Source organism: Conger conger, chromosome 5 (genome assembly GCF_963514075.1).
Source record: "Conger conger chromosome 5, fConCon1.1, whole genome shotgun sequence".
Taxonomy (NCBI): Eukaryota; Metazoa; Chordata; class Actinopteri; order Anguilliformes; family Congridae; genus Conger; species Conger conger.
This window is the reverse complement of record NC_083764.1, coordinates 6,379,375-6,398,808: the sequence shown is the minus strand read 5'-3', so window position 1 is coordinate 6,398,808 and position 19,434 is coordinate 6,379,375. Positions and strand designations below refer to the sequence as shown.

General features: G+C 48.2%; 1 protein-coding gene across 2 annotated transcripts in view; it reads left to right on the top strand.

The window, feature by feature from the left end:
• The window catches only part of akap12b (A kinase (PRKA) anchor protein 12b), a 53,049-nt gene extending 33,663 nt beyond the window's left edge, over positions 1 to 19,386 (top strand). The window contains exons 1-3 of one of the 2 annotated variants that reach the window (XM_061242686.1): positions 5,069 to 5,415; positions 10,740 to 15,875; positions 17,057 to 19,386. In XM_061242686.1, the coding sequence (XP_061098670.1) occupies positions 5,391 to 5,415; positions 10,740 to 15,871 (5,157 nt within the window). In that variant the 5' untranslated portion in view covers positions 5,069 to 5,390 and the 3' untranslated portion in view covers positions 15,872 to 15,875; positions 17,057 to 19,386. Of the gene's footprint in view, positions 1 to 5,068; positions 5,416 to 10,739; positions 15,876 to 17,056 lie in introns of those variants that run through there. The other variant, XM_061242685.1, reaches the window with a different exon arrangement.
• The last annotated feature ends 48 nt before the right edge of the window (positions 19,387 to 19,434 follow it).

Genomic DNA, 19,434 nt, shown 5'->3' with positions numbered 1-19,434 from the left:
TCAAAAACTATCATGAACATGAGTTTCTTGGAATTTGCTGGAATATTCCCACACTTAACAATCAGTTAGATGTAATAAAATGTAATCAAAATATTAATATAACCAGTTATACTTGTTTTTCAAAAACAAGAAGTTGTCACACTAATGGTGTTGTGTATTTTGTATCTAATGTGAATATCAGTGGTTTTTGGGGGGGCTGTTATTCAATGGTCTCCTTTTTTCTACCCCATCCTGCCCAACCAGACCCACAAAAGTCCCCAAAATATCCCACCACCCCCACCCTCACCCTCACCCTCACCCCAACCGCGACCCCCAGCCCAACCACATTACCAAAAGCGGGGGATTTCCCCCAAATGTAAGGAATTTGAAAAACTCAAGTGGGAAGTGTCAGAGTAAAAGAATGTGTTACAGTCACAGCTAAATGAGGGGTTGTAAAATCCAGTGTGGGGGTATGTGAATGTTGAAAATACGTTTGGACATGTATTGAAGGTTTTAAGGAGTATTTTAGATTAATAAGGTCACAGTTCATCTCTGTGGCAACATTGGTACTGGATTTAGGCCGGGGGTGTCAAACAGTCCTGTGGGTGGCACATTGTCTGCAGATTTTTTGGGTAATTTCCTTTTAAATCAACAGCCAATTTACACCTCACAAAACAAGGTATGTGGACTCAATTGATTTAGCCAATCACTGACTTCCATTAGATCCATTTAGCAGACACTGTTCATTTGAGTGTCTCACAATGTGACAATGCAACACAAGTGTGTCTTAAGTGTGTCTGAGCCAACCGAGAACCAAAGTACGCATCTCGAATACAATGTACACAAACAGCATCCATTACTAGCCATCAAAAAAGTAATACACTGCAAAAAGTCACTGTCTTAACAAGCATTTTAGTCTTGTAATAAGACTTAAGATCTTTTTTTCTCATTCTCTCAAGTAGAAAATATTGGCTTGTCTTAAGTTCATGGTTGCTTGACGACTGAAATGTTCTTATTCCATTGGCAAATCTTGAGATGAGTCAAGCTGTTTCACCTCATTGGCAATAGTTTAATCTTATTCAGCAAAATGACTTAGTTATAAGTCTCAATATAAGACAAAAATACTTGGTATTTTTGGTTTCTGCGCTTTAAATTAAGCTCATAATTTAACCCCTTAAGTGCGGAAAGATGCAGAAAGCCGGCGGACAAGGGCCTGAGTGTGGGAAAAGGCCAGGAATGTCAAAGCCCTGGTCCCTGCCAGCGGGATTCCTGTGGGATTCCTGGGGGATTGTGTCCTTAATCTGAGGAGCTCACCTGCGTACCAAGGCCCAATCGAGTGGCAGTGCGGTCTCGTCTCACCAGAACCGACGAGAGAGTCCAGTCCCAGTCACACAGGGCGGCGTTTACGGATTTATTTGGACCTGTCGCATGTTAGCCGGCAGCTAGATTGTAAAAGAAGTCTGTCTTAAGACTTAAGTGTTTTAGTCTTATAATGAGACTTCAAATCTTATTATTTTTTCTCTCAAATAGGAATTATTACCTTGTTTGCTTGACAAGTGAAATTTTCCTCCCCAAATCTTGAAAATGATTAAAACTGTCTCGCCTCATTGGCAATATTTTTGTCTTCTTTAGCAGAATGTTGTGGAAGTAAGATTTTAAGTGTTACAATAAGACTAAACGTTGAGACTGACTGGGTTTTTGTTTTTTTGTAAGCGATACGGTCTCTTTCTGTGGTGCCTCAGGCTGTTTGGGGTCACACTCCACAAACATCTTTCAGTCAGGGAGTCAGCGCCCACACTTCAGATGTGGCTGTGATTTTCGAGCCCCTGGTGGGAACAGTTATAATGTTTAACACGACCTCTGAACCCTAAGGAACAGTTGTAATGTTTTACATTACCTCTAAAGCCCAATGTAACAGTTATAAGGCCTTACGTAACCTTGGCTCGATGTACTCACTGATCGATGTTTGTATCTGCTCATGCCAAGGTGAATGTGTTTTCATAAAGTCTTTCATGCAAGCCTTTTATGCTTGTAAGTGCCACTTAATGCTGATAAGCCACAAGTCTTCAACCTAAATATACAATCTATAGTATTCTCTTAGCCCTGTTTGCTAATAAAGTTGTTTTGGCAGTCGGATCGGTTCTTAAGACGTGAACACTTTTCCACCGAACTTCCACAGGAGCAGACAGCCCTGTGATCGATGTTCAGAGCGGGAACGTTTCCGCTGCGTAATCCAGAGTTGGATATCATCGGGCCGCCCCTGAGAAGCGCAGAGCTCACGTAACGCGGCGACGTCACGCGTTTCCTGGCCGCGCCGCTGCAGGAAGTGAACACAGGACGTGAACGTGAAGGAGCGCAGCGCGGCGGTCGGACTCCAGGAAGCGCGCGCGAGAGAGAGAGAGAGGGAGAGAGAGAGTCGGACTCCGTGTCCGAGGAACTGCGCCCCCTGCTCTTCCTGCGTCTCCCGCTCCGCGCGACGGAGCGCTCCGATTGGCCGTCCCGCCGGCACACGCGGGCGCCCGCCTCCTCTTCCTGCCATTATGTTATCTCCACGCCGCCGCGGTGATGTCATAGCCTCCGCCCTGACTGACATCCGCATTCCCGGGGCGAAGGGGCCTCGGCCGGAGACGCACGCGTCGTTCACGCGCGGGGAGTCGCGGTTCTGCGTGCGGGAGGGTCGCGCCTGACTCACGGGCCTCTGAGTCAGGGCACAATCGGTACACGTCGGGGCGGAGGTGGGGGCGGTGACTCGTCCTGTTGGAAGCTCGATCACCCAGAGGTTTCACGGAGGAAAAGGATTCCTTGAGATTCGTTCCTGTGAGTCACGCTCTCTGCGTGAGCCGGGTCCTGACAGTGTGTCCCAGGACCCGGAGTTATGGAAGTGCTACCTTTGATTACGCAGCGCTGGAGCACTGAATCACATCTGTCTGGATGACCGTGTGTGTGTGTGTGTGTGTGTGTGTGTGTGTGTGTAAAGTCAGAAGAGATGTTATAATACATTGGAGCATAAACTTGTGCAAGGGCCAGCTCTGCTTTTGTCACTCCCAGCTTTCCAAAGACAAACCACAGAAACACAAATTATTCATACACCCCCCCCCCCCCCCCCCCCAAACACCGCCCTAAAAGAACCTATGTAAAATAAAATTCCATTCCTTCCTGAAGAAGCCCAGAACATAAATTCTACACCAGCTCTTACAATAATTTGGTTTGAATGCTTTTACAGTAACAGATAGGCCAGTTTTTTTATTTCTTTTTTTTTTTACTTTTACAGTAATACATAGCGGCTGTTTTTTTAGTCAGTCAAACTGTATCCCCTGTTCCCTCCCAAACTGTATCGGGGGAGGTTGGGGTTGGGCCAGAGATTCCGGGCACCCCTCCCCCACTTGGATGCTCTTGAGTGTGTGTGTGTGTGTGTGTGTGTGTGTGTGAAAGAGAGGGGGGTAGGGGGTGTCTTTAAAGCCCCTCCATTCATTACCCTGTGAATGAATTTAAACGGAGGGAAACAGGGACAAGGCGCAGAGAGACGGAACGGCAGCGTTGAACGCGACCTTTAACCCGGAGATGATTTTCATTTTAATCTCAAGTTCTCCTAATGATCTTGGCACTTAACCCCCGGGAGTAAAACGATACACACTCCAACACTCCACACGCCATTACTGATGCATGGAGGCTGTTGCGCTTTGAAGCATTCTAAGTGTACTTATAACTATCGATTTAAGTACGCTAATTGGTTTTATTTGACTAAAAACCAGTGTTTCCTGCAGGTAGACTGCATATGGGAGTTTGTTTGCAGATCAATCCGTCAAACAATCAATAATAAATAAAATAATTGTACTATACAAAGTATATTCAGCCTCAAGTTTCATCTTGAAATGCCCACTGAGGACTGTGGATTCCAGACAGATGGAGATAGCCGTCTTTCGCGGCAGATTAGCATGCGACCGCAGTTCAGAGGTGTGATGAGGCAGATTAGCTGATGTTTGTGTGGGAATGACTTGCATTCCTTCAAGTCTCTCCAAACAAAGGTCGCATTGTCCTCCGCGGACCTGGCGTGCGTTAAATCAGAACGACCAATTAATTTACATAGAAAGCACCGGCCAATGAAATGAAATTTAAAAAACCCAAAATCAACATGGCCGTTATCTTGAGTAACCGACCACCATTCTGGAACTGGTTAAGGCTCGGCCATTGAGATGTTGAAGCCCGTCTCCATGGTTTCACGTTAACATAATAATCACTCAGAGACTCTCAGGATCTCTTCCTAACAGTAACATCTGCGGGGTTCAAACAGAGGTGGTCAAAATCTGGAACCGGACAGCGCAATTCATTGTTTTTTTTAAAAGATTAATTGGAAGACAAGATTTTTTTTTTTTGTTGCAAGATTTGCAAAAAGGACAGCCCTTTTGAGAGAGTGTTAAGTGTGTAACGATCTAGGCGTGCACTTCCAAACCCTGACACCCCCCCCCCCTCCCCCTCCCCAGCCTGGAGAAGAAGAAGAAACACTTTTTTGAGGACATTTGAGCGACCCCCTCCTCTGAGATCTGTCTTTAATAAAGCCTGGCCCAGCCTCCCTGCAGAAACCAGGCTGTCCGCACTGCACGGGGTCTGCACAGAAACAATGGGAGAGGAGGCCAGGGGTGTGTGTGCGTGTGTGTGCGTGAGCGTGTGAGAGTGTGTGGGTATGTGTGTGTGTGTGTGTGTGTGTGTGCGTGCGTGAGTGTGTGTGTGGGTATGTGTGTGTGTGCGCGTATGTGAGTATGTGTGTGGGTATGTGTGTGTGTGTGTGGGGGGGGCTGTGTGTGTGTGTGAGTGGGGGGTGTGTGTGCTTGTGTGTGTGTGTTGGGGGGGTGGGGGGGTGTGTGTGTGTGTGCTTGTGTGTGTGTGTGAGTGGGGGGGGGGGGGGGGAATAGGGTGGGGTGGTCTTGGGGGAGGGGGGGGGCTTCCGTAAATGCATCACATGATAGGCTTTGTCATCTTGTGGCTTAGAAATGAAGAGGGAGGGAGGGAGAGAGAGAGAGAGAGAGAGAGAGAGAGAGAGAGAGAGAGGGAGGGAAACTTGTTGCATTCACTCTGAGTGTGAGAACAGCTGAAAGAGGGGTTCTGGGAGGAAGAGTGTCAGTCACAGAGTCCTGTTCAAATGCGCCCGCAGGCTGCCCAGGCCTCTCACAACACCGCAAACCGCAACGCAGGACGGCTCTTCCTCTCCCGCTAGAGAGCGGACAAAGTTTGTAACCGGGAAACAGCCGCCGTTCGTACGGCGAGACGCAGCTTCTGTTCCTGGGTTTTAGTTTTTTTTTATTAACCTGAACAAAAAAAGAACTAAGATAAAGAACCTGAGCGTTGAGAAGATTTCCCTGTTCTTTTCTGCTCTTCTTGCGTGAGAGTTTGGAGACGACTTTCACAAATCTCAAATGCTGGGAACCATAACTCTCACAGGTAAGACGTCTCATTCATCATTTTGAGCCGGTATTCCTGATTCATATTTTTTTGAGGATTCACATTTTTGTTCTTGGGTTGGGGAGGGCGGTCCTTTTTTCTAATAATATTGAAAGTATTTAAAAAAAATATTTTAGTGCTATGTGATCTTATTATAATGACTGAAATAGGTTTTTGAGAAAGTTTTAAACGAGTTTTAAAATGAGGTTTAAATGAGAATATTGTTCTTGCTCCATGGCAGTTGTGATAGTTTGGAGTCACAGATGATGGGATATTCTGACTGTTATGTGCATTCCCCCAGGGCATGGGATGTGTCCTACGGCTCCGTTGTTGTAGGTGTGGTTGGTGTGGCTTCAGGCTACACATTTGTAAATGTGGGTTATGGAGTCTTAAATTCTACAGCCCCACACAAATCATCTATTGGCAAACTTGATTTAATTGACTATCATCAGGTTTGTGTGATTAACTAACATTGGTTTTTGTAAGCAGTCTTCTTTTAGATACCCTGTTTGCAGTGTGGCTTCATGCCACCCTTTTGTGAATGTAGGTTATGATGGAGGCTTAATTTTCACAGCTTTACACAAGTATTCTATTGGCAAACTTGATTTATTTCATTATCATTGTTTTTTTGTGATTAATTAATACTTTTTGTGATCAATCTTTTTTCATATACCTTGTTGGCAGTGGAGGTTGAAGCTAACTTTTTAAAATGTAGCCTATGATTCACTATCATGTTTTATTTGTGATTAATTAACAATGGTTTTTGTAATCAATCATTTTTATATATACCTCTGTGTGACTAATGACTTTAAGATAAGTTAATTGAACCTCTGGGTGCTTTTGCAGTGATTTCACAAAGTAAATATGACAGACTGGCTAAGAACAACAAATAACAACAAATAACAGGGCTTTTTGTTTTATTAAAAACTGATGCTACTCTTCAAAACAAACGATTGTGCTGTTGGAAGGCTTTCTAAGTATCACACGCAATACTCACATTCCTGTTTGAGGAAAAGCAGGAAGATCAGAGGCTTTATCAGTTCTCTTCAACAACTGCTCTAGATCACGCTAGTTATGCTTGCATTCCTCACGTTTCAGAGGGATAACTACATCCTACAAAATGCCTCTTTTTTTTAACCCCAGTACACACAGATGTGTGAAAGTAATTTTTGGAATCACTGCTGATGATATTTGATCCGTACACATGCAAAAGCGATTAATACTGTGTTTGAAGCCTCTCAGTTTTCTTTGCAAGCATTTGAACCAGCCAGCTAAGTCTGTGAGGACATGCAAGGAACAGTTACAAGCTGACAAATACTATATTACTAATGTAACTATATAAAGGCATGTAGCAGAATATGGTATCTGGGATATAGAGTGATCTGGCCTTTGCTATTAGGAACAACATAGAAACATTGCTATATCGGCTATGGGATCCTAAATGTATATATTTTTTACGTTAACATATAATAAAAGTGAAATGTTTACTCACTAGGAACTGCACAACATGTAGTAGATATCGAAGCTGCTGAATTTGATTGACGTAATATTATTTAGGAAAGCCCGGGAAGCCTCACAGATTGTCCCGGGGCCACAGAGTTTATCAGCTGTGTGGCCCCCCTCCCGAACGCGGGGCCGGGGGCGCAGAAACGCAGGGAATGCCCTGATATGACACACGTGTGTGGACCGCAGCGCGTAGACCAGGGGGGGGGGGGCGCTCAGCCTCTCCACGCTCTGCCCCGAGCGCGGCTCATCTGAGCCTGCTTTCCAGGATTCTTCCACGATATATCGGCTTACGGCAAAACCCTCCCCCCCCGCCCCGCCCCGCCCCGCCCCGCCCCGGCCCGGCCCTCCTCATCCAGTCTGGAGTCTCCCATTCAGACATCCTCCCCTGGGCTTTTTAGAGAGCGAGGGAGAGAGATGTAAAACAGATACCAGATCTGCTCAGATGTGCGGATGACTGAGGCACCTTTTCAGGAACGCTGTGGTTATAATGTCTGCGTGCGTTTTAATGAATACATTTTTTTATTGCTTCATAGTAGATCAGATATGGGGTAGTTAGTTTTTTTTTTTTGAAAGCTGAGAGATAAAGATAACATAAGCCTGACTGCTTCTAAATATTTAAGCTATGCCTGATAAAGGACAAAAGCACATTGAAATGCTCTAGGTCTAGGTGTGAATGTTTGACTGTGTTTTATTTACGTTTTTTCCCCCCCCGCATTGTAGTTCAGTGCAGCTGTTGTGTCAGGTTGCCACTGATTGAGAGGCTTTTCCTCACCCCGTCTCTGCGGCCGCTGTCGAAGATGAACCTTTTAACAGAGCCGCGTTTCGTTTGCCCTTTTTTTTTTTTTTACGACCCGCTGTCTTTGTGTCCGTCCCTGTCTGTTTACATCACAATGGAGGGGCAGGACGATGCGGCCGCTGACCTAAAAATAACGAGTGTTTGCGAGTTCACCCTCAGCCCAGGGGGTCCCTCCCACACCCGCCAGTCAGTCAGCACTGGGACTCTGTTTTGGGGGGTGGGGGGGGGGGGGGTAGGGTGGGGCTGCTTCACAGCTGTTCCCCCCCCCCATAGTCCCCCACATGTACTCATGTGTGTCCCACAAGCAAACTCCACTGGTTTCAGATGGGGTTTTTTGTTACGTGGATGAGAACTGGCAGCTATAGCCCACCCATTACTTCAGTGTGTGTGTGTGTGTGTTTTTCTGTGTGTTTGTTTGTGAGAGGTGAGGTCAAGCTGTGTTTTGTGGGGGTAGGGGCTGGGGGGGGGGGGGGGGGGGGGGATGCTGGTGCAGGACTCCTGTTCTGGCCTTAAAGTATTTGAGGAGCTTCTTAACATACTGTATCTCAGTGGCTGCGCGTATTTCTTCACCTAATTGATTTACACAATGAATGAGACAAAGATTGGAAGCTTCCCTCTTCCTGGTCTCTAGGGAGAAGATACTCCAAATGCTCATAAGACTCCATTAATATTAATGAGGAAGCTTCAGAGTAACATTTCTGGCTTTTCTGTGTTTTCTGGCTTTTCGTTCATCCTAATTTCTCCTTTGGCTTTTGTCGTTTTGGAAAGTATTGGGATTTGGCCATTCTATGTGGATCACTGCTGCTAGGATTTATTGTGATAAATGGTTTTTCAGATGTAAGACTATAGTCTTACAAATTACAAGGTATTTTGTTCATAAGATGTGAATTTGGCTGATAAGGCATAATGGTCTCTCTCAGAACTATGGATTACATACTTTCCTTATGCATTCCACCAAAAGTTGTGCATTCCTCCAAAGAATTCCTCCTTCAACTCAAGTTTCCTCTAAATTAATCACCATGGGAACTGTATGCGATTTGAATTAAAGAGGCCATGAAGTTTTATATCCAGTTGGCCCATGAACAGGAGTTCATTTTTCTGGACTATGAATTATACATAATGCATAGCTACACTGTATTTTGGTACTGAACAGGGCTGCGTGTTCACTGTGCTTGTAGATTTTTCACAGGGCTTTACCCGGCTTTTATTGTTGACACACACACACACACACACACACACACACACAGATACACACACACACACACACACACACACACAGATACACACACACACACACACACACAGATACTCACACTCTCACACACACACACACACCCACACCCACACCCACACAAACAAAAAGGAAAAACCCCAAAGCATTGTTATGCTCGATAGCGCACGTATACCATTGAGTGTGCGGTAGGGGAAATGTCAGAGTGACATATAATCGTTTGGCTTTGGAAGGAAGGGGGAGGGGGGTTGTGGAGTGGGGGGGCTGAGGGGGGGGGGGGGGCAGTGATATTTCATGAATTCAGAATGCTGGGAATTTGCCGAGAGGGTCCAAGGGAAGGTTGAAGATCCCCTGAGGAAACGGGAGCAATGCCAGATGTGAATATCCCCCCCCACCAACCCCCCCCCCCACCCCCCCACAGCCCCCCATGTCCTACCCATAACAGGGCAGGATGGAAATAAGGGGAAGGGGGCCTCAGAGTTAGGCAATGTAGCCTGTGACCCCCCCCCCCCCCCCCCCATCCCCACCACCCTCCACCCTACTCCTGTCAAAACACTGATAGACGTAGAAGGAATCTCAGGCATTGTGTGTGTGTGTGTGTATGTGTGTGTGTGTTCATCTGTTTCGCTCACCTGTCACCGTTGGAACAGACTCGCATCTTGTCTTCATTAGTGGGAACAGGGCAGAAGTGTGTTTTGAATCATGACACTGGAGGGGCCTTTTCAGCACATGAGCCCTCCTCTCCGGTGCAGGGGAAGCATGAAAGCACGTTGCTCTTGCGAAACGGAGGGAGGGAGGGAGGGAGGGAGGGAGGCCTCTCACAAGTCCAGCCGTCGAGCGCTTTTTTTGGGTGTTCCGAAATTTTTGGCCCGGGAGGCGTTTCGCAAAGACGCGGTTATGAAAATAACACCGAGTGTAAACTCAAAAACTCAAACTAAACCCTCAGGTCAAACACAGTATTACCTCACAGGGAGAGAGGGATACCCGCTGCCATCGATAATAAAAATGAAATGCATTGACATTATTTATTGGGTTTTCCAGTCTTTTAACTTATTTAGCTGACTTGTTAGGGCTACAGTTAGGGGCTGGCTGCTTGTTTTTCAGCTCAATAGGTATACTGTATTTGAGTTTGTATTCTCAATGGATTGGGGACCTTTACTTTTGGCCACTATGCCCATTTGATGTAAACTGTAGAGCCTTGCAATTTTACAACAGTTTTATATCAATTTGAAGTACTAAATAACGTTGTAACTTTTTAATGGGCTTTTTAACGGAGTACTTTAGTTCTGCAGCTGAAGGTCACAGGTTGAGTTATATCCCCCCCGTAAAACACAGAATGTATTTACTGTCCAAACGCAGATAATGGATTCTATATTCTAAATTAAAGTTCAAGATTCTAGGTTCTGATTTATTGCATTACATTTGTTCCACTGTGACACACAGTAAACAGAAAACCAGGGAAAAAAAAAAGAGACAAGCCAAACTACAGCAGAACTACAAAACAAAATGGCATTAAAAAAGAAAAAAAAGAAAAAAAGGGGGAAAAAATGATGAATTGTTGTCAGTAATGTGACCAAATTCCTTTGACTGTATTGTTTTTTTAACATTTCAGGCAATTAAAATGTGATTTACAATTTAAAAAAAAACTCTATGGCAATACATCGAAAAATTTGTAATCTCATGATATATCAACATAAACAGTTTTGTACTATGAAATGGATCTGTGGTAAAAGGGTCTTCAGACTCAAAAGTTTTCATTTGATTAAAGTGTATTTCTCTTGTTGCTTGCAGTCGGCCAGACAGACTCAGTGTCTGTCTCCCAGAAGGAGGACAGTCCCGAGACCATGGACGTAGTCCAGGAGGAGGTGGCCCCTCAAGTGAACGGCGAAAAGGAGGAGAAGGCGTCGGCCGACGCGGACGCAGACGAGGTGACGGCGGAGGCGACAGAGGAGGAGAAACCGGCCCAGGAGTCGCCCCCGGAGGCCAACGAGGTGGGCTTCAAGAAAATATTCCGCTTCGTCGGGTTCAAGTTCACGCTGAAGAAGGACAAGAACGAAAAGGCGGAGCCGGTGCAGCTGCTGAACGTGGAGAAAAAGGAGGAGGAGGCGGCAGAGGCCGGCGCCTCCGAGGTCGTGGAGGAGACCAAGGAGGAGGAGGCCGCCACAGAGGAGGCGCAGCCAGCGGAGGAGGAGAAGGCCGCAGAAGAGCCGGCAGCCAGCGAGCCTGCAACCGAGCCGGTGACCGAAGAAACCCCCGCTGAGAAAACCAACGGAGACGCCACCGAGCCGGCCGCTAAAGAAGAAGAAGACCAGCCAAAAGCAGAGGAGGAGGCGGCTTCCCCCGAGAAGGAGGCGGAGCCGGAGGCGGAGTCCCCGACCACCCCCCCGGCCGCCCAGGAGACACAGTCCTCCCTGAGGAGGTTCTTCACAGGGGGCATCTTCTCCAACCTGCGCAAGAGGACCAGCTTCAAGAAGCCGAAGGAAGAGGAGGCGCCGAAGGAGGAGAAGGCGCCCGAGGAGGGCATAAAGGAGGCGGAAGAAGCGACGGACGCCGCCGCCGCAGAGGCTGTTGAGGCCGCTAAAGAGGAGGCCTCGCCCGAAGCTCCGCAAGAAGAGCCTGCCGCGCCCGAGAAAGCTGAGGCAGAGCCTGTTGCCGAGGAACAGCCCGTTGCCGAGGAAGAGGCTGTTGCTAAGGAAGAGACCCCCACTGAGGAAGAGCCTGTTGCTAAGGTAGAGGCACCCACTGAGGAAGAACCCGCCGCTGAGGCAGTGGCACCTGTCGCCGTGGAAAAAGAAGAGGTCGTGGTCGAAGCAGAGGCCCCTCCAGCTCCTTCAGAAGAAGTCGCAGAAGCACAGCCAGCGGCTGAGGTTACCGAGGTAATGGCGGCCGCCGAAGACGCCAAACCACAAGAAGAGGAAAAGGCGGAAAGTCCTGCCGAGGAGCCGGCCGTCCCAGAAGAGGTGGCAGCGATCCAAACAGAGCCTGAACTGCTGTCCTCCCAAGAGAAAGTCAAGGTCCAGGGGAGTCCGCTGAAGAAACTCTTCTCAGGGTCTGGCCTGAAGAAAATCTCCTCCAAGAAGCATAAGGCCAAGAAAGAGGCTGAGGCGAAGCTGACTGAATCCGGTGAGCAGGTTGCTGAGCAGCTTCAGTCCTCCACCGAGTCAGCGGAGGGCCAGAAAGGAGAAAGCTCTGCGTCTTCTCCAGAGGAATCCGGGGAACACGTTGTCAGCGAAGCTACCCAGGCAGAGGTGAGCCAAGAAAATGAAGCAGAGGCGACTACCTCTGACGGGGAGAAAAAGAAGGACGGCATTCTGCCCTGGTCCTCCTTCAAGAAGCTGGTGACACCAAAGAAGCGTGTCAAAAGACCATCTGAGAGTGAGGACGAGGCCGCAGAGAAGCCCAAGTCCGCCACCCTGTCCTCCACGGAAAGTGCGGAGAAACCAGAAGAACCCAAGCCCGCTGAGGAGGACCAGAAGGCGATGCTAGAACAAAGCACAGAAGAGCCTAAGAAGAAAATGGACACATCTGTATCATGGGAAGCACTGATCTGTGTGGGTTCCTCCAAGAAGAGGGCGAGGAAAACGTCAGACTCTGACGACGAGGCACCCAGGATCGAGGAGGAAGCCCTGCAGTCTGGAGAAGAAGCAAAAAAACCAGCAGAATCACCACTTGGAAGCTCGCAAGAGGCGGATAATGAGCACGTGGCATCGTCCCCGGAGCCAGCCGGGAGCCCCTCGGATGGAGAGGGAGTGTCCACCTGGGAGTCCCTGAAACGATTCGTCACCCCGCGCAGGAAGGCCAAGGCCGAGGACAAAACCGACGAATCCGCCGGGACCTCGGGAGCTGAGCCCCTGTCCTCGGATGGTGAAATTCCCAAAGAGGAGTCCACCTTTTCCCTGAAGAAGCTGATCCCTGGACGCAGGAAGAAGAAGGCCGAAGGCAAACAAGAGCAGGCCTCTTCCGATGACGCAGGGAAAGATGTGGGATCGGCGGAGGAGGACTCGGACACGCCCGCCGTGGTCCCCCTGTCCGAGTACGACAACGTGGAGCCAGAGCAGGCGGAAACCGCACCAAAGGAAGAGGCGGTGATCGCAGAGGTCGCACCTACCGCAGAGGCCGAGGTGGCAAAACCGGAACCGGAACCAGAGCCGGAGCCTGAGGTGAAGAAGCCCGCCGAAGTGGTCCCTGCCGCTGCAGCTGATGAAAGATCGCCGTCCTGGATCTCGGCCTCTGTTGTGGAGGACGTTCAGGAGAGCAGCGCAGAGTGCATAACCAAACACCAGCAGCTGAGCGACATTCCAGAAGAAGGCGACACCGTGGCCACGCCCAAATCCACCACCGAAGACGTGTCCAGGGACGATACAATCGCTGAGGACATCGTGGATTTGGCATCGGAGGTGGTGACGGCTGTGGAGCAGGTCCCTGAGCAGGTATCCATTGCGGAAGAAACGACAGAGATGGTCTCGGCCGTCTCTCGACTTTCGGAGTCCGCCGGCACCTCCGGCGAAACCACACCAGTGCCGGGAGAGGACGAGAAGAAGACGGAGGCGGTGTTGCAGGAGGTTGTGGAAACTGTCGTTGTGGAGTCGCAAGCCACTACTATATGCACGGACCTTGAATCTCGGATCAGTGAAGCTACAACCACCGAAGATAAACCCGAGGTGGCGGAGGCTGCGGAGGCAGTAGCTGAGCCTGTGGTAGAGGCCGCAACAGCTGTGGAGGCAGAGGTGGATCAACCTGCGGAAGTAGGAGAAGTTAAAGACGAACAAGCAGAGGCTGAAATAGTGGCTGAGTTGCAGGAAGTCACTCCCCCAATTAACATTGCGGTGGTCAACACAGTGGAAGAAGGAGCGGAGCACATAGAAGCGATGGTGGTTTCCGAAAACACGCCCAAGGTTGAAGCAGAAGAGCCAGCAGAGATGACAGTGGAAGAATCAGTCTGCAGCCAAACCTCGCAGGTCACCGAGGTGCCCACTTTGGAAGGCGAGAAAGTGCAGGAACTGGATGATGTGCCGCAGACCGCTGCCGATGCTGAACTTGCACCGGTGGAAGAGGTGGTTGAGGTTGTGACACAGGAAGTGATCACCTCAGAGCCTGAAACCCTAGCAACGGTGGATGTCCAAGAGGCTCCAATTCCTGTTGTGGAAGCTCCTGCTGAAATCGCAGTGGTGCAAGAGACAGTAAGCATTGTTTGCCCCCTTTCTGAGACAACTCAGCCCAAAGAAGAGGAGGTGTCAGCAGAAACTGAAGCAGCTCCAGCAGAGGTGACCGCCATTGAGGAGGTCCTAGCCGAGCTGAAGGCAGCAGACACGCTCTCTGCAGAAGTAGCTGTTGAGGCGGAAATTGAGGCAGCTTCAACCACCGAAACCACCATTGAAGGGCAGGTTCAAGTTGTGGAGGAAGAGGTGGGCAAGGTTGCCGAAGCCGTCGTCGAGGCAGAAATTGAGGCAGCGTCAGCCACCGAAAGCACCATTGAAGGACAGGTTCAAGTTGTGGAGGAAGAGGCGGGCAAGGTCGCCGAACCCGTCGTCGAGGCAGAAATCGAGGCAGCTTCAACCACCGTGAGTACAATCGTTGAAGAAGTCTGTGAGAAGGTGGAGGAAGTTAAGGAGGCTATGCAGGCCGAGCAGGTGGAAGAGGAGGCCATTGAAGAGCAAAGCACCGTCATTGTCCAGACTGTGATCCAGAGTGCGGTTGAAAACCTGTCTGAAACTGTGAAGGAAGTAGAGCCAGAATCCCAGGCACAAGAAACCGAGGCTGCAGCCCCGGAAACCGCAAAGGCCCCCGAGGAAGTGCCAGCAGTAGAGGCTGAAGCTGAAGACGCAAAAGCTCCTGAGACAACCGGAGATGCTGAAGCTCATGTGGAACCGCCCGCAGCTACAGAGGAAGCTCAGGTGGAGACGGACAAAGAGGTCAAAGAAGAGTCAAAGGCTGCTGAAGTTTTGGAGGAGGAGAAAGAGAAACCCGCGAAACAAATTCAAGAAGCCGTGCAGGTCGTTGAGGTGCTCCCGATCGCAGACGAACAGGTTCACGCTAGTGAAGACATCTGTCAGGAAACTGCCTTGACAGATGTCGAGGGCGGGGGTAAACAGGTGGCAGAGGTGGAAGTTAGGGAGGAGCAATTGGAGGAAGCAAAGGTTGTAGAAGAACAGATAGAAAAGGCAACAGAATGTCTGAACGCAGCCGCCCAAGAAGAAACAAAGGTTGACGGAAAGTCGGAGGGCCAGGAAGAGACAGAGAAAGCAGACGCCCAAACGGCCGTGGTGGAAGAGGCCCAAAGTGAGAGGGAAAGTGAGAGCAAAGCAGAAACTGAGTCAGAGGTCAAAGGTGAAGCAGGGGTGCCCGAGGCAGAGATTCCAAAAAGTGTTCCGGCTGAGGAAGTGGTAGAGGCTCCCGCCGAGGTTCCTGTCACAGAGCTTCCCGAGACAAAAGCAGAGGAACCGTGCCAGGCCGAGGTCTCTGCTGTAAAGGCCGACCCGGAAGCATCGACTGAAGCTCCTCAGACCACAGATTCGCAAGCCCCCGCGGACCCAGCCGAAGCCAAGACGGAAGAAAGTGCCCAGAAGGAGACGACGGAGGTCGTACAAGCTGAAGTGGTTGTAGAAGAGGTGCAGGTCGCCGTAGAGCAAAGTGTTCAACAGATACAGACGGAGACGGTGGAGGACCTTTCCCTCGTTGTCAAAAAAGTACATCAGGAGCAAGTGGCTGCCGTCCCTGAGGTGCCGGTGGAAGAAGCTCAGACAGCCATAGCACCAGCGAAGAAGGAGAAGGAGAAGGGGAAGGAGACAAGCACCGTGGTAGAAGATGTCAAGTGCGCACTGACGACGGTGCAAAAGCAGGCAGCCCAGATTGCCATGGAGGTGATGGAGGAAACCGTGAACGAGATCGAGCCGGTGTCTACAGAGCTGACTGCAGCATCATGAGCTGGTGAGTGGATTACGTTTGTGATTTATGTGTCTGGAATATATTTTAACTCATATTTTTTGGATTTTGTTTTTTTATTGCTGCAATAAATGTGTCAAAGTTGTCAATGCATATATATAATCACCCCCCCCCCCAAGTTATTTCAAGTATAAATTAATAAAATATAAAACATGTTCACTATATAAATCAAGGAAGTTTAGGGGGGAAAAAAATCAGAAATCTGGGTATTGTCGGCATTCCTTAATCACCCTATCAAACAATCTTCCCCTCCTTCCTTTAAACATCAATGGAGTCTACTTTTATTAGCAGGATTTGCTGGCTGGCGAGATGAAAAAGCTTTTGTTCAGGTACAAGTAACCATGGGCCCTTCAATATCAAAGCAGGAATGCAGTGGTTGACCCCTGCTTTGTAGACTAGCTCTTAAAGGGGAGCTATTTGAAGGCAGATGAACTTGTGCTGACAGATTGATTATAATTATAATTTTTCCTTCTTTTTGCAGAACCCTCGATGTTTAGTGAATGAAGTATGTCAGAGCCCGTTAGAGAATCTATACAAAACGGGATGAAAAAAAAGACTATAACATAGTAGCTTTACTGTGTCTTTATGTGCCTTGGGCTAGCTCCAAACAACAACAAAAAACGTTTCCACCATTACAAAAAAATAAAAATATTGTACTGCCACGGATGTTTGATGATAAACACAGTGCCGAAAGTGTTATTGCAGGCAGTTTATGCGATCTGAGTTCTAAGAACGCGAAGGGAGACGCCCAGACGCGCGTTTAGTGAGCGCCTGTAATACTGCACTGCAGCAGGACGGTGAATTACGGCTTGGCTGACGGCGTATGCGCAACGCTTTGCCTCCCCGTAGAGTCGTAAAACGCAGGGGGGAGAGCGAGAGCGAGAGCGAGAGAGAGAGAGAGAGACGCTGATGTTAACGCTTAGGAGCCGTGAGTCAGCAGTATCATGTTGCGGTATTCGCCCGGCGAGTAAACGGTTTTCACTCGCGCGCGACGCCACTTAATGTCAATCAAAGTACCTTCACGTCACAAACGCTTTTTTTTAAACCTTTAATTATGAGGATATTTTGATTATTTAATTTCCAGGATTCATTCCTTGTTTTCAATAACGTGTATAACACAGTGATGATGATTTTCGTGACCTGTCATTGTCCCCCTTTTCCCATAGGTTGAAACGACAGGACGATTCTCTGCCTGGAAGACGGCGTGTCTGAACAGGAAGCCGGAGCCGTGTCCGGCGAACACACTGAGATTTGGGCTCTGCCACCTTCAGCAAGTGACTGAAGGACAATTCTACCCCTCCCTGCAACATCTGTCCCGTCACAAAGATACTCCCGGGACCCTTTCTGGGAGAACCCCCACTCCCACACACACACGCACACGCACACACACACACACACACACATACACGCACAGTCCTGCACATCTCTGAAGTTGTCATCCAGCTTGTGATTAATGTGATGTATGTTTTTGCAGCCTTGGCAACCTTCTGTCACCCTTACTGCTACACCGAAGGTTGTGCCTGTAGAAAATGTCTGTGTGTGGCCTAAGAACTGGAAGATATAATCTTGTATATTGTATTTATATCTAAGCGCTCAACGACCCCCACCCCCACCCCCCACCCCCTCGCCCACACACCGTTGTTACCCCTCCTACCCCTGTTGTATTTATGTTCTTTTTTTCTTTTTTTTTTAAAGATACTGAAGTGGTCCTCACCTCAGTTTAGGATATTAGATTATTTGAGGGTCTTACACAGATTTCACTAACATGGTACAGATATGCATTCATTGACAGTTAACGGTCATACCAACACATTTTTAAAAAGTCACAACTCATATTAAAAACCATACGATGTGTGTATGAACAATAACTTCACTCAAAAGACTGGGCTGATTTCTGACTAAATGGTGTATTGTGTTCAGGGATATCACAGTCAGATCCAGTATTTGGCACTGAAATGGTCAATTTGCTGTTGACATGGTTTCGTCAGGTGGTTTATTACTGAGAGTTCAGAACGAGAAAGATAACCTACAAAATGTGAGCTCCTTTTAATGTTTAAAAATTATTTCAAAAGGACATAGCGTCTACCTTCACTGTGGCATGAGCAATCCGATTTGTTGTCAACCTTGTGAAAAAGACACAGCATGCTGTGTCACCGACCTGCTCAGAAACATGGTGTACCAGCCTATGTCAAAAATGACGTTTCAGTGCTTGAACCTCATTGTGTACAGCATGTTTAGAAATGTATGTATGGAAAACAATTGTCAGCAATTAATTTAGCTGGTTGACACACCAGCAAAGTTTGTTCCACAAAAAAAAAAAAACAGAGAATCTCACGACTGTGTTGCCAAAGTACACTTCCGCCCTCTGCTGGCCACGTCTGGTATATACAGCGTCATTCCTCACAGCTCTGGTGCCAGGGTGGGAGTTTCAACCGTGATAACTCCTAGCTGGAGACTCACAAGCGAATATATGAAATAATTGTGTATTTGTGGATAGTGTGTAAAGTTTAAAAAAAATATATATTGCCATTTTCACTTCAGCTGTGCGCGGGAGAGAAGAGCGTGTTCTTCCCGCATCGTTCGGCTGAATGTCTTTTCTGATTCTAGCACACCTGCTGCGTTTGCTTCAGTACCTGTTTGTGATGTCACGAGTATGCTTCTGACATGTCGCGAGCGAAGTGGGCGAATCTAAACGCACCTGTGAAGCGGGGTGGGTGAATGCGATAACCGTAGCACACGGGTTATTGTGCAGCAGAACATAACGACCACTGTGATACTAGAGAGAATGAGAGCCACAGAGACAGAGAGAGAGAGAGAGCAAGTGATTGAGGGAGAGAGAGCGAGAAGGAACTTAAGGACGTAAGGATAGTCTGTTAGGTTAACTTCAGGTTTCCTTCCAAGTGTTTTTGGGGCGGGGAGAGGAGGCATACACAAACAACTTGTACGGAGAGCGATCAGAATCCCACAGCAAAACCCATTGAGATTCCTTCTTACCTCCCTGTATCCACCTCTGGGTGGCTATACAAAGTAGCCCACGGGGAGCAGTATGTCTATAACGGTCTAATCCCCACCAGGGACTGGCTAACAGCGGCTGGATGCCTTGGATCTTAACCTTTGGTCGGACTTGTCCTTCACGGGAAGAGACGATGGACAGGATTACACTCGCCCCCTACGCTCGCTTACACTCGGAATGTCTAATTCTGTAGCCGTTGCCTTCGGTTCAGCTTCCGTCCTGTTTGGTTCGGTCACCCCCTTCAACATCCTTAAGCTTTTTATAACATGACCTTAAATGTGAAACCGGTAACATTTGTACAAATTGTATACCTATGTACCTTTAAAAAAATCATATTGTAATAATAACAACAGTAACCATGAGCATAAAGCGTATAGCAGCAGCATGGACTTAATCCTTTTTATATTTTCCAAGCTGTTAATAATATGAATACAAAGAATCTTGTCTACATTTCAATCAAATAAAGCTAGCCTTGTAAAACCATGTTTGTGATACGTTGTGGTCCATTCCAGAATAAGCAGTGACAACTTA